At 36.4% G+C, this 14184-nt stretch overlaps 1 protein-coding gene across 1 annotated transcript in view; it reads right to left on the bottom strand.

The window, feature by feature from the left end:
* The window catches only part of LOC131524658 (protein unc-13 homolog C-like), a 169715-nt gene that overhangs the window by 144962 nt on the left and 10569 nt on the right, over positions 1–14184 (bottom strand). Inside the window, 4 exon segments of the mRNA XM_058751895.1 lie at positions 258–329; positions 4665–4743; positions 6299–6348; positions 7675–7697. Of these exon segments, the coding sequence (XP_058607878.1) occupies positions 258–329; positions 4665–4743; positions 6299–6348; positions 7675–7697 (224 nt within the window).

Genomic DNA, 14184 nt, shown 5'->3' with positions numbered 1-14184 from the left:
GAGTAGCTGCTGTGCATCAGGGTTTATTTTGTGACAACGACTGAGATTAGAGATTATAAGTAGTCTTTTTTATCTTGTTCATTTGTTTTTGCCTCTGGCTCTGATGTGCGTTTCTGTATCAGTTGTGACTTTATGCATGAGCGTTACATTAGTGCCACATGATCGCTCCTCATTAGACTCAGACTGGCTGCTTACAGAGTGATTTATGCACGAGTCTATATGGTGAAAGTGTGTGTGTGTGTGTGTTTAAAACTCACCAGCTCCTCGTTGTTCAGAGTCGTTCTGTTCACCAGCCCAAACGCAATGCCTGCCTTTCGAGCAGCCAATGTCTGAAATGAAGAAAGGAAACAGTGAGAAAGACAAACCTCAGGAATGCATCAAACGCTACGGGGTAGAAATCAGTTGTGTTAGGCTGAATGCTATCATGAGACACGAAGATAAGACTTGATTACTCAGGCTGGGAAACCACTTTCACCTTCAAGCAGATATTCACCTGTTACCCTACAGAGCACAACTCTCAGAAAGCTCTTCATTTTAGGTTCAATAGAAGGAAATATTGCAGAAAAGAAGAAAATTCTGCACTGTGTAATATGCTTTCATTTCATTAGGTTTACTGCTATTTTAAAGATTTCAGGAGACAGACTTGCTTTCTCAATAACAAGGCAGACAGACAGACTAACTGAGGGCTCATTGCTCACATTTCATGAGAGAAAAATGATAGCTCTATCCTAAAACTAGTGTTGCTGTCTACATAAAGCAAATATAAGGAAAAACTGCCCAGTTTAACAGGAAAGAATGTTTTTCTTAGCTTGCTGCTATGCATTTATAGGACTGTATTCTCTATGAAGGATACGTGCAATCCCACCTTAAAATGTGATCAAAATGCATGCATTTAAGAATAGCTTTAACACCACAAGTGGGCACAAAATGCTTAGAAATGCTGTCTAGTAGGTAGACGGCTCACTAGGATTTGGAACAGAGCTGACATATTTTATTATGCATGCTCAAATTATAAAATTGATATAAAATAAAGAAATTATTGTTGCATGTCGAAAAATGTCACTTGCAAACTCAAAAACAAATATGAATGAATACATAAATAAGTGCATAAATAAATACACAAATTAAATATAAAAAAATTAATGAAATGGAAAAAGTCTTCATTTTTAAATAATTAAAGAAAGCTCTATTTTTGCATGCTGAAAAATGTCCCTTGCAAACTCAAAAACAAATATGAATGAATGCATAAAAATATAGTATAAAAACAGATATAATAATTAAATATAAAATAAATAAATACATGAACATAAAATTTAAAAATTAAATATGAATAAAATAAAACAAACAAGCAGTGTTATTTGTCCATCCAAACGATGAAAATATGAATTGTCTTCAAATTACTGCCCATTTAACATAAACATTGAACTTGTGCAGTGTACAGTAATGTACAGTACAGTACGTGTATAGCAATGTTCTGTTGCCTTGTTTTATTAACACAAAGGCTATGTCAAAAAAAGTATCGTAAAAGGAACCACCTAATGAAAACAGCTTCAAACAAGCTTCCACGGCACCATAAAATCACGTCTAATGAGCTAGAACAAATTAAAGTGAACTTTAAGCATGTTTGGCAGCTAAAATAATGTATTTTTATTCTTTCCACCAAACACCGAACCACACACAGGATTGTGGGATACCATAGGCAGATAAGGACACATCTGTGCTGCTTCACCTGACTAGATGAAGGTATCCAAACAGACAAACACTGGATTCATTAAAATGCAAGAAACTTACCAAAGCCTAGAGTGTCCAGATGCAGGGAAAAGCAAAAAAAAATTAGACATTTAGCAAAGACAAGCAGTCGTTTACACACAGTAAGCACATCTCTTTACGTCATACCTGCCGTCATGCAGAAAATCAGATCGAGTTTTTGGTCTAAAGAGCAGAGTGAAAGCTGCAGAGGTGAGGCTCAATCCTTAAATAACTCACCTCTGACATGCAGGAGAAATTTACAGTTCACTCATGCATTTGCTGTGCAATTGTTTAGTTAAGATACAGAAAGGTGCCCTGACATATTCCTGCTGCCTGCGAGTACTGCTACAAACAGACAAAACCAGACGGCATGTATCAAAGCCAGCTCAAAAAACACGATCCAAAGAGTTCAGGACAGAGAAAGAGAGCAAGAAAGAGTCAATGAGGGGGAAATGGGAGCCAGTTAAAAGTCAAAAAGCCACGATTAGCCATATTTAGATCGGCAGGCATGGACAGCGGACCATACTGGACTCGTCTTTACCATCTGACCCTGGACCTGATGGTGGTAAAGACCAAGCGGGCTGCCAACGGCCCCCTTAAAGCAGGGGTGCATAGGAAAATAGGGTAGATTTAACCTCTACATGAACGCCAAGTGTTGATGTAAGTCTCGACATGCACTTGAATTGCTGAGGGTTGCTGCAGGCAATGGAATCGTCTGAATTTTGACATAAAGCCCCCGCTGCGGTTTTGGGCGGGTCCCTCGATCCCCACCCTCCCGCGACCGACTGTCGTTGCCCTGAAGCAATCACACAGCCAACAAGGGGACAGAAACAGAGGACAGAGGCATGATGGGATAGACCAGATCGGACCCGGTACAGCACTGACTTCATCCACGCTGTAAAAGGCTCATTGGCGCACGTCACTTTTACATGGATTTAAAACGGCACACAGTTAAATCAGAAGTCAATGAAGTCCTCAGATATATTTTTGGGTGGAGTTGTCAACATTTCGGTTTCGAATGCATCGATTGAGTAGAAAACAAGCGTTTTGGAGAGAAATCTGACAACTCACGGAAAAATATCACCCATACGTCAATATGGGCCCAAGTGGGAATGGACCACAGGACACGCCAAAAAACCAAAAGAAAACTGAACGATGACCAATACTTACCAAAACAGGGTTGGTTTTTAATTTCATGCAAAATATGGACAGATACAGCATCAACATTTGTCCTTCAGAAGCTGAACAGTTGCACAAAACTCAATGCAAGAATCGGTTAAGAAACTTTAGATAGAAACAAAATCAAGAAGAAACAATGGACACAAAGACACGGACTACAAGAGCTCAAACAAGAAAAAAAAGAAATCCTTTGAAATGTTAAAGGAACAGTTCATCCAAAAATGGATAAAAAAATTTGCTGTTACTTTACTCACCTTCAACGGATCCAAGATGTAGATTACTTTTTTTTTTCTTTAGTAGATCAGTAAACAAAATTTTTAGCTGAAACTGTGATCCTTGGTGATTCATAAAATGCAATGGCTGCAGTCAAAAAAAATGATATCATGCAACACAAAATACAAATACCTGTGGCTCCTGATGATATATTGAGGTCTTATGAAGCGAAACAATCGGTCTGTGCAAGAAACTGAACATTATTTACAGCATTATTACCTGTAATCCAGAGCTTCAGGCAAACAGTGATGTCTGGTTGGCGAACCGATCATTCTTTTGAACTGATTCTTTTTAGTGAACTGGATGAATCAGTTCACCGAATCAGACTGAAGCATCCGAATCAGTTTGCGGCTCGAACAGCACAGATCTAATCAAAATCAAAACTCACTTTCAGATGCCTGATAGTCACTCCGACTCGAAATGAGTCAATATACTGGCATATATGATCCTATGATGCTGGTTTTTGACAACATATTCAGCGCCCCAGTTCCTCCAACAGTCACTGAACTGAGGAAACTGTTCGACTAAGTCAGAGCTTGAATGAAGAGGAGAAACATTTTTTATGGTTTTTTTCATTGTTTATGTAGAAAGATGAGCTGATGAAGACTAGTTTATTCACTTTATATGCTTCAGACATGTAAAACATATATATATTCAATAATATAATTGCATATATGTGACGTCACTGCGTGATTACATAAATGAACCAGTGAACTGAACCAGTTCATTAAAGCGAACTGTCTGAAAGAATCACTTCGTGAATAAAAATCAGACTTTGAGGCTCTGCATTACACGTAATAATGTGGTAAACGATGTTCAGTTTCTTGCACAGACCGATCGTTTCACTTCATAAGACCTCAACATATCATCAGGAGCCACGGGTATTAATTTTGTGTTCCTTGATATGCTTTTTTGAATGCAGCCGGTTGCAATTTATGAATCACCAGGAGCCACAGTTTCAACTAAAAAGCTACAGCTTCAGCTACTGAAGAAAAAAAGTCACCTACATCTCGGATGGCCTGAGGGTGAGTAAATTAACAGCACGTTTACATTTTTAGGTGAACTGTTCCTTTAACAAATGCAAAAATATAAATAGAAACACATACTACAGAGATGCTGTGGATCAATCATTCGCCATCTAGAATCTCATAAATTAAACAGCACTTCATTATCAATATATGAGCACTACACATTTAAAGACAAGACAGATGATTTGAACTGATTTGCAGATACTGTGGAGAACACCAGGCGGGTGACCTACTTTTACTCTGGTGGAGCGTAAAAAGCCTCAAAATAGCATCAAAACATAAACACGTGTGCACCTCCATCTTGCATGTGCTCTGCTGACAGTGTTGGATTGTAAATTTGGACTAGTGACCGTGTGCTCGGTGGGTCTGATTGGCTAATACAGTCTTCTAAAGCTCCATCAGTCAAACATAACCGTGCCGGGTGTGATTACTCACCAGGTCTCGGACAATAGGCATGGTCCTCTTGCGACGTAAATCTGGCATGCTGTCAATGCCGTAAAGTATACTGCCAACCCTGGGGATGGAGGCAGATTTAGAGTCTATTAATACCATAATCATGCTGTACGCTATGAAACATTACCCGACTAAAAAGCAGTCGGGTGATTTACGGCAACGGCAAATAACATGGGATGGGCAGGAATAGGAAGTCCATCATAACCGCTCTTGTCTCACACAGACCAGCTGCATGCATGCATAGAAGAATAATTTGTCAAATCGGGCCGTATAAAACTACAGAACACTGCAATTACTGTATACCGCAATGCAATGTGTTCAATTTGATTATTCATTTCAAGTTAAATGCAGTAGATTTTTAACATTATCTTGTGCACTAATTATTTGATCAGATTAAAAAAGGTTGCATTTAATGCAATGCATTTAATGGATTTAATAGGATTAAAAAAGCAACAGAAATATTTAATATCCTGCCTATATGCTTGCATGAGTAATGCATTGATTTTTAATGTCTCCTAATTGAGTCTTCTTTTCTTTGGACCACCAAATGTTAGTATTTTACACAAAATTACATTGAAAATGTAAAATAAATACATTTATAATGTTTTACATAAATAATGTTTTCATTTTTAATAACTCCTGAGTTTTTATTTCATTGGACCACCAAATGTTAAAAGAACTTTACACAAATTTGTGTTAAAAATACAAAATAAATATTTATTTTCCCATGTAATACTACCTATGCTGATATGAATAACGTTCAGATTTTTTAATATCTCCTTATTGATGTATTATTTAAGTGGACCATCAAAAGAGAATTTAACACAAAACTAACTCTTTATATTCCACATAATGTCGAGATGGATGTAACGCAATAAAGTCATATGACAATTTCGCATGCTGCTGTTTGAAATGTTTGTCATTGCATAATGCATACTGTTTGACATCGTATAGTGGTATGCAGTATACTTGTATGGTATACACAGCTGTAATAACTCTGCCTGACACTATTGCTAAAATACACACTAAACTGCTAAAACTACTATTGCTAAAATATAAACTAAACAAGTTTAGATCAGGTCAGGATGTTCTCATACTACACGTGTCTATATACACAGGTGTTTTTCATTCACGCAGAACCCACAGAAACGTGTGTGTTTTTGTTAGGAAGACCTTTAATAAGTACAAGTGCCAACACTGCCGGCTTTATTTATTTATTTTTGACAGCTCATTACCAAAAAATAAATTCATCCACACTACATTCATTAACCTGGAGTCATATCATTGCAAACAATTAACACTAGATCAGGTCCCTGGAAAATCCACAAATAACATTCCATACCCATTTCTGCTCTTCTGCCTGCGGTCTATCAGCAAAATATCATCTCTCTCTCCGTGTGTGTGTGTGTGTGTGTGTGTGTCAGTGATAAATGGGAGACGAGGAGACCCTACGGCTCGAGAATATGAGGCCACCAACACACACGGACACACGTATATTTATGTACAGTACCTGTAAGAGTGTAACTCTACACACTCTCTTCAGTTATGGTGCAGTGTTCATCTCTCTTTCTTTATTTCCCGTGTGTGTGTTTGGTGTTGTGTGTGTCTGTACTCACCCTCCGCCGCTCAGCCCCAGTTTGGCTGGGTCCAGGATGTTGGCACAACCCTGTCAAACAAGAAAACAGTCTGCTGATGACTTACGCAGATCAATAAGACACTGTACTTACTGTATATCATTTACCTGCACAGTAAATATATGACACACACACACACACACACACACACACACACACACAGTCACAATAAAGAAACACACAAACAATGACAAACAAGTGCAAATACAGACAAAATACATTATAAAAATTAGATCAGTACAACTCTATCTATCTATCTATCTATCTATCTATCTATCTATCTATCTATCTATCTATCTATCTATCTATCTATCTATCTATCTATCTATCTATCTATCTGTCTATCTATCTATCCGTCTGTCTGTCTATCTATTTATCTATCTATCTGTCCATCCGTCCATCTATCTATCTATCTATCTATCTATCTATCTGTCTGTCTGTCTGTCTGTCTGTCTGTCTGTCTGTCTGTCTGTCTGTCTGTCCGTCCGTCCGTCCGTCCGTCCGTCCGTCCGTCCATCTATCTATCTATCCGTCTGTCTGTCTATCTATCTATCTATCTGTCTGTCTGTCCGTCCGTCCGTCCATCTATCTATCTATCCGCCTGTCTGTCTATCTATCTGTCTGTCTATCTATCTATCTGTCTGTCTATCTGTCTGTCTATCCGTCTGTCTGTCTGTCTGTATATCTATCTATCTATCTATCTATCTGTCTGTCTATCTATTTATCTATCTATCTGTCCATCCGTCCATCTATCTATCTATCTATCTATCTGTCTGTCTGTCTGTCTGTCTGTCTGTCTGTCTGTCTGTCTGTCTGTCCGTCCGTCCGTCCGTCCGTCCATCTATCTATCTATCTATCTATCTATCTATCTATCTATCTATCTGTCTGTCTGTCTGTCTATCCGTCTGTCTGTCTGTCTGTCTATTTATCTATCTATCTATCTATCTATCTGTCTGTCTATCTATCCGTCTGTCTGTATGTCTATCTATCTATTTATCTATCTATGTATCTATCTATCTATCTATCTATCTATCTATCTATCTATCTATCTATCTATCTATCTATCCATCCGTCTGTCTGTCTGTCTGTCTGTCTGTCTATCTATCTATCCATCCGTCTGTCTGTCTGCCTGTCTATCTATCTATCTATCTGTCTATCTTTCCTTCTGTCTGTCTGTCCGTCCGTCCATCCATCCATCATCCATCCATCCATCCATCCATCCATCTATCTATCTATACTGCTCATTAACATCACTGAACACTGAAAAACATGCAGCATATTTCATATACATTCAAAGGTGAACAAACACAGACAGAAAGTGGTGAAAAACAATAGAAGCACAGAAAACACAAGAAGACCTCGGTGTCCAGAGCAGTGCTGTCTGCAGAAGAGAAGCAGAAAGACAGAGAGGAACGTTAGAAATAACAGCACATATCGACTTCTTTATCTATAAATAACTGCACACACTTATAATGACTTGTGCCTAATGGAGCCAAACAAATAGTGCCAGCACAGCTCATTTACGATATCTCAGTCAGAGTATAATCCCTGATACACACACACACACACACACACACAAACCTTGAGACAATAAATCACGTGTCTCTCATACTACACCAGCCATATAATGCTGTAAAAGCCTGCGGTGCCCAGCACAGAAAGACCGCTCATGTTTATTTAAATACACTTCAGACAATCAATATCCAAACACGGTTTCTGCCAAATTATGGGCAGATTCAAACCTCAGAGATGAGGTTACACTGATGACCATCGCTGACCCTGATTTCTCATATTACAGGAGATCATCATCCTTCAGTCGCTCTCGTTCTCTCTCAAAGATCACCTCAGACGCTTTAATGTCACTCAAGTGTTTAAATGTAATGGCAATGATTAGTTCAGCTTTAGTGCAATAGCTTCACAGCTCGCTGGACCATGAACTATAAAAGTGAGACGTCAGAGGTCAATAAACGCACGTAGAAGCTGAGAAGAACAGCCGTGGAGCTTAAATCTAGCTGGTTATTAGAGTGGAGACGAGGATGGTCAAACGAAGTATTGATCAAATCTTTCCTGTTGGGCTTATGAAGGGTTACTTGTCCTTCTGTAATGCTCAGACCATCCTTCAGTGTCAGAGAAACACTAAACTGAGGACTAACTGGTATATATTTGGGTGTTTTATTGGCCTGTTTGTTCCAAATCGATTTTATAGCAACCGACCATCCAACTTTAACACTGTTTCGCTACCGATTAGGTTTTTAAAGGTCTTAAAAAATGTTTTAGTTTTTATTTTTATTTAACAATAAATCAAAATGTGTCAAGGTTACAAAAATCAAAAGAATATACACTACCAGTCAAAAGTTTTTGAACAGGTAAGATTCAAGGTTCTCTTCTGCTCACCAAGCCTGAATTTATTTGATCCAAAATACAGCAAAATCAGAATATTGTGAAATATTTTTACTATTTAAAATAACTGCTTTCTATTTGAATATATCTTAAAATGTAATTTATTCCTGTGATTTCAAAGCTGTTTTTTTAGTATAATTTCTCCAGTCACATGATCCTTCAGAAATCATTCTAATATTCTGATTTGCTGCTCAAAAACATTTATTATTATTATTATTATTATTATTATCAAAATAATAAAATAAAATATTTATATCAAATTAATAATATGTATATAGAATATATATAAATATTTAAATTTTTCTATTGATATTTTAATTGATTTTTACAGGTCAACATATTTTTTAACAGAAATGAAGACCCATAAAACTGTTAAGAAAATGAAAATGACTAAATTACAATGATTAAAATCACCATTAAGAATAACAGGAATGACATATAATTTAATGACGATAATTTAAACTGTTTTTAAAGGTGATTAGGAATGATGAAATATTTTTTAAATTCAAATGTTTAATTGAAATAATATTTTTAGGTCTGGAACTAACACTTTATACTGTATGATACATCATCAATTCCTGACCATATTTTGTCTGTAGAATATGCTGTTTCACTCAGAAATATGTCACATTACTAAAGTAAAATGGGTTACAAATGAAAAATCACATATAGGCATAAAGAGAATAAAAAGTTCTTATATTGACTGATTTTAAATATTGCCAGGTCTCATTAAATGGACCCTTAAACAAGATCACACAGTGTCCACGGAAATCTATCCATTTTGTGGGCTGCAGAATATATATGCACTGAGGGATTTCTCAGACGAATTAAATTTCCTTTTAGATTTCTTGGTCAGTGACAGAGACGAAATGAGATGAATATTTTGGCAGCGGTTCTCAAGGCTAAAACATATCAGTCTGTGAGAGAGGTGACGGAAAACCTCATTTGGATCAATGGTCTGTTTCCACTGAGCTCTGCCTAAATGCATCACTTTCATTAATAATGTCTTTTTTTAAAAACAAACTGCAGGTAGAAAATATCCCTGTTATGCACCATTTAAATAACAAAACTAAAATATTATAACGAAGTTGGCTTATATACATACTGTAACGTTAGATTTTGCTAAAATATAATGTAAAACATTTATCCTGTGAAATAACATGCACTGATAAATCATGCACAACAAGACCAAGAACATTTCTTGAAGCAAATATGGTCAATTTTGATTTCACGTTGTCTGTAATCTAAATATGAATCGGACTTTTTGCAATGCACTTTAATTATTTATTCCATAATTGGATATATTTCCTTGTGAAACTGAGCTTAGGTGTAGTATTGGAGCAAGTTATTGCATTTTAATGATTAGCTTTTTATTCAGTTTTACATTAGAACAACATGCACTGATGCATCATTTACCAGAATATGTATCTATAAAGTAAACAGGGTCAAATGAGATTTTATTTGACTTTCGTGTCCATCTCCATGAAGAATTTTCCTAATACAGTCATAATCCTCGATTATTGAAATGCAATGCAAATGTAGAGCAATGGAAATCTGGGGCAGAACTGATGCATTTTTATTGGTTTGAACAGTTAATATAGACATTCAAATATGAATTTCCAAACATTAAGAGGATAGGAAACCTTCTAAACAAACATCTGCAAACGGCAAAAAGTGTTTACTATCAGTGCTGCACACATTTTTAAAATTTGTCCTCTGTGAGCGCTGGGATCTAAATAAAATATTCAGAGAACGGATACACTACTTTCAGTCAGCTGACCTCGATGGATCAGAGCGGAAATATAAAATGGATATAATAAACACGTGAAGCGAGGAGTGCCGGCTCGCACCGCTACTCTCAGAACAAGACTGATATAAGAGTCCCAACAACACTGACCTGGTTAGCAAGCGCCCTTGGGAGGAGGAATTAGCATGTGAATGCAGTTCAGCCTAGAACTAAATGAAGATGGGTTTGGCAGGAAGAACTAATCCTAAGAGACCTCACTGTAAAAGACTCCTAAAATGTGCAGCCCTGCTTTTAAAACTGAACCAAAACAGCCACAAAACTCAGAGCCCCTGCACGACGGTTCCTCGTTTTATGCAAATGATTTCTGATCTGCATTCTCTAATTAGTCAAGGAGAAAATGAGAGCTCAGAAATTAAATTGGCTGTGTGAAAACAAGGAGCTAAATACCAGCACCACTGAACTGAAGAATATTTCTGTGTTTTCATCAAGGAGTGTAAACCTGGAGAACGCTAATCATTAGCACTCCCGTTTCCAGCGTTGTTAATGGAAAATACATTAAAATAAAAATGCTAAATATTAAAAATGTCCTGAGAAGAATTATAAATCATTTATATTTTATACAATAAATATACTTGAATACAGGCACGTGCACAGATAGGGCTCAAGAGAACCACATGCCCTTTTTGCCCTTGCACTCCGAAGGGCTTTTTTTGTTTGTTTGTTTTTTTCTTTATCAATAAATCAACACTGTTGGATTACCCTGTCAGTCAAACCTCATAACTCCTCCCCCTCTATCTTGACTGAATGAACTATTCCACAGCAGCCGAGCGAAATCTTGCAAGGGTAAATACAGATCTTGTTGTTTGAATAAATACATAGAGACACTATGTCTATAAAGGCTCATGTTTTATGTATTTGAGGTCTGAGACATGTGGGAGGGTTAGCACTTGCCATCTAGTCATAGCCAATAGCCTACACTTAAATAGCCTTGCATACAGTAGCATTTCATCTTTTATAAAATTAGATTTTGGTCAAATGCATTTTACAACAGGAAAAACTAAGCGCACATATAGCTACAACATACTTTGTTACCAGTTGATGAAAAAATAATGTGATGCCGCTGTTTTAATGGCGGACAAAATGCACATTTGCACACATTCGCTGGTCAAAAACCCTGTGACTGCATTTGAGTTTGACACAAAGCGACTGAGTGATTCTCTTTTTAGGGAAAATGTAGTAAATAAGAGACCTTCAAGAGACCAACATCCCTGGTCTTCCACAGGATCAAGTGTGAATACATGTCGGATGCTATAGTTTCTTATAATCTCCTATTTTGACTGGAATTGTGTTGGACAATATTTCAAAATAGTTTGACAAAAATACATTGATTCATTGCTTTACCTTCCCCTTTTCTCAATGACATACATAAACATGTTAACCAAATAATACAAATTAGCTTATAAAACCAAAAAAAAAAAAAGGTGATCATTTTTTTTTCTTTAAACGTAGTTTTATTGAACTTTATGTGTGCAAAGCAGAGAATAAATTAATTGTATATTAATAAATGGGGTGCCCTTTTTCAGTTTTAGCACATGCCCCTCAAAAGGTCTGTGCACAGCTCTGCTTTAATATATTTGACAGTATAATTAAAGGGTCACGCTTTATATTAGGTGGCTTAACTGCTATGTACTTACATCCAAAAATAAGTACAATGTACTTATTGTGTACATATTGTATTGCAAAACACTATTGCTGCTACTGAGGAGGGATACGGGTAAGGTTAGGGACAGGTTTGGTGGTGTGGGTAGGTTTAAGGGTGGGTCAAGGTGTAAGGGATGGGTCAACAGTGTAATTATAAATGTAATTACAGAAATGAATTACAGATGTAATTACATATAGGTATTTTTAAAAATATAAGTACAATGTAAAAACATGTATGTACACAATACGTGCTTTGTACCAAATTATTAATTTAAATGTAAGTACATAGTAGTTAAGGCCACCTAATATAAAGTGGGACCAATTATAGTATATAGTATATAAATTTGTATATCTTCACTGCAAAATATTAAACTATTTTTATAATTAGTGTGCATATAGAAATGTATAAATATAAATATATGTGCATATATAAATATAAAATTATATATATATATATATATATATATATATATATATATATATATATATATATAGTGTGTGTGTGTGTGTGTGTGTATAAAAAACACACACACAGACACACACACACAACAATTAGTTGGTAATTATAAGTAGAAGACATATTTCTACAAGTGTCTTGTGTCATAAAGGGAAAGCCCTAAGAGATGAGCACTCTCTTATAGGGTGAATGCCTTTTTCTAGCTGAAATTAAAATTAAATGCTCAACCTTTCAAGCACACCAACTCAGTGCCAGCAAAACAGTCTGTTCCTTCTCCCATTATATAGATGCTTTGTTTTCACAGACTAAAGCTTCTGTTGACTGTACACCTGTCAGTGTGTAGAAAGCATCCTTTCAGATCTCAAAGGTCTGTAGTGTAGTAATACCATGCACGATAAAACCTGTGGCAAATTCACTTACAGTGCAGTTTAGTCAGGTGACAAATGCACAAAAATTATTAAGTCATTGTGCATTCGGTGAATCTAGCGCTAAAACACTAGCACTCTCTATTCTATTTCTTTTTTATCCACTTGTTTTATTTTATTTATTTAAGAGAAGAAGAAAAACGTGACCCCTAACACTCGCACTCTATTCCATTTCTATTCTACTACTTGCATTCTTTTTATTTAAAAAAGGACACTAGCGTTCTCAATTCTTTTTCTATATTCCGTCTACTTGTTTTCTTTTCATTTATTATAAGAAAAATAAGAAAAAAAAACCTTTCTACGTCTACTGCTTTAGACTAACCGAGACTTGTCACAGCACTTACATATTATTGCTCTTTTGTTGGTTTTGATTGCTTCTATTGTCCTCATTTATAAGTCGCTTCGGATAAAAGCATCTGCTAAATAACTAAATGTAAATGTAAAATAACACAGACTCTACGTGCACTTATTTGATGTAAAACATATCAGTGAAAGTGCAATAATTTCTGGAATCCAATTGTTGAACTGTGTGCCGGTGCCAATCCTCATTGTAATGCCTGAAATGAACTGATTTGGTCTGTGATTTGTGGCTTGTGTTTTAGGGAATCAGAATCCACTAAAGTACACAGAGCATCTGGCTGTTAGTGTGCAGCATGAATGAGCAGCCTAAATACAGTATCCCAACAGTACTCAGCATTGTGGAGTGCGGCGCTGGGTTTGCCGTGTGCTGTGACTGTGATTCTCACATCTAGGTCAAGAGCGCTTTCGGTGTGAGTAAGACTGGGTGGAAATTCCCCTGATTCCTGACTGGCTGTAAAGGAAACTCTGCTTTTGTGGGGTAAACTGCCAGCATAGCCACGTTACCGCTGTTAACAACAGCAACTCCTTTTAGCCATTCCATTAATCATATATTGACATCTGTTTACAAACTAATAGCACGTTCATATTAGCTTTTATAGGGTAAACTGACTTTGTATTTGAACTGACATTTGAGACTTGCTCTGCTGAAATAAATGCTAATAAAACATGCCTGCATAGGACAAATTCACCCAAAAATAAAACAACACCACATTCAAATGTGGTGCATGTTACAAGAAGAACCAATGCTATTTGCTCTCATTGACATCAAGCCTGATCT

This window comes from Onychostoma macrolepis, chromosome 18, assembly GCF_012432095.1.
Source record: "Onychostoma macrolepis isolate SWU-2019 chromosome 18, ASM1243209v1, whole genome shotgun sequence".
In the NCBI taxonomy this organism is placed as follows: Eukaryota; Metazoa; Chordata; class Actinopteri; order Cypriniformes; family Cyprinidae; genus Onychostoma; species Onychostoma macrolepis.
The sequence above is the reverse complement of the archived record's forward strand: the minus strand, read 5'-3'. Positions and strand labels throughout refer to the sequence as shown.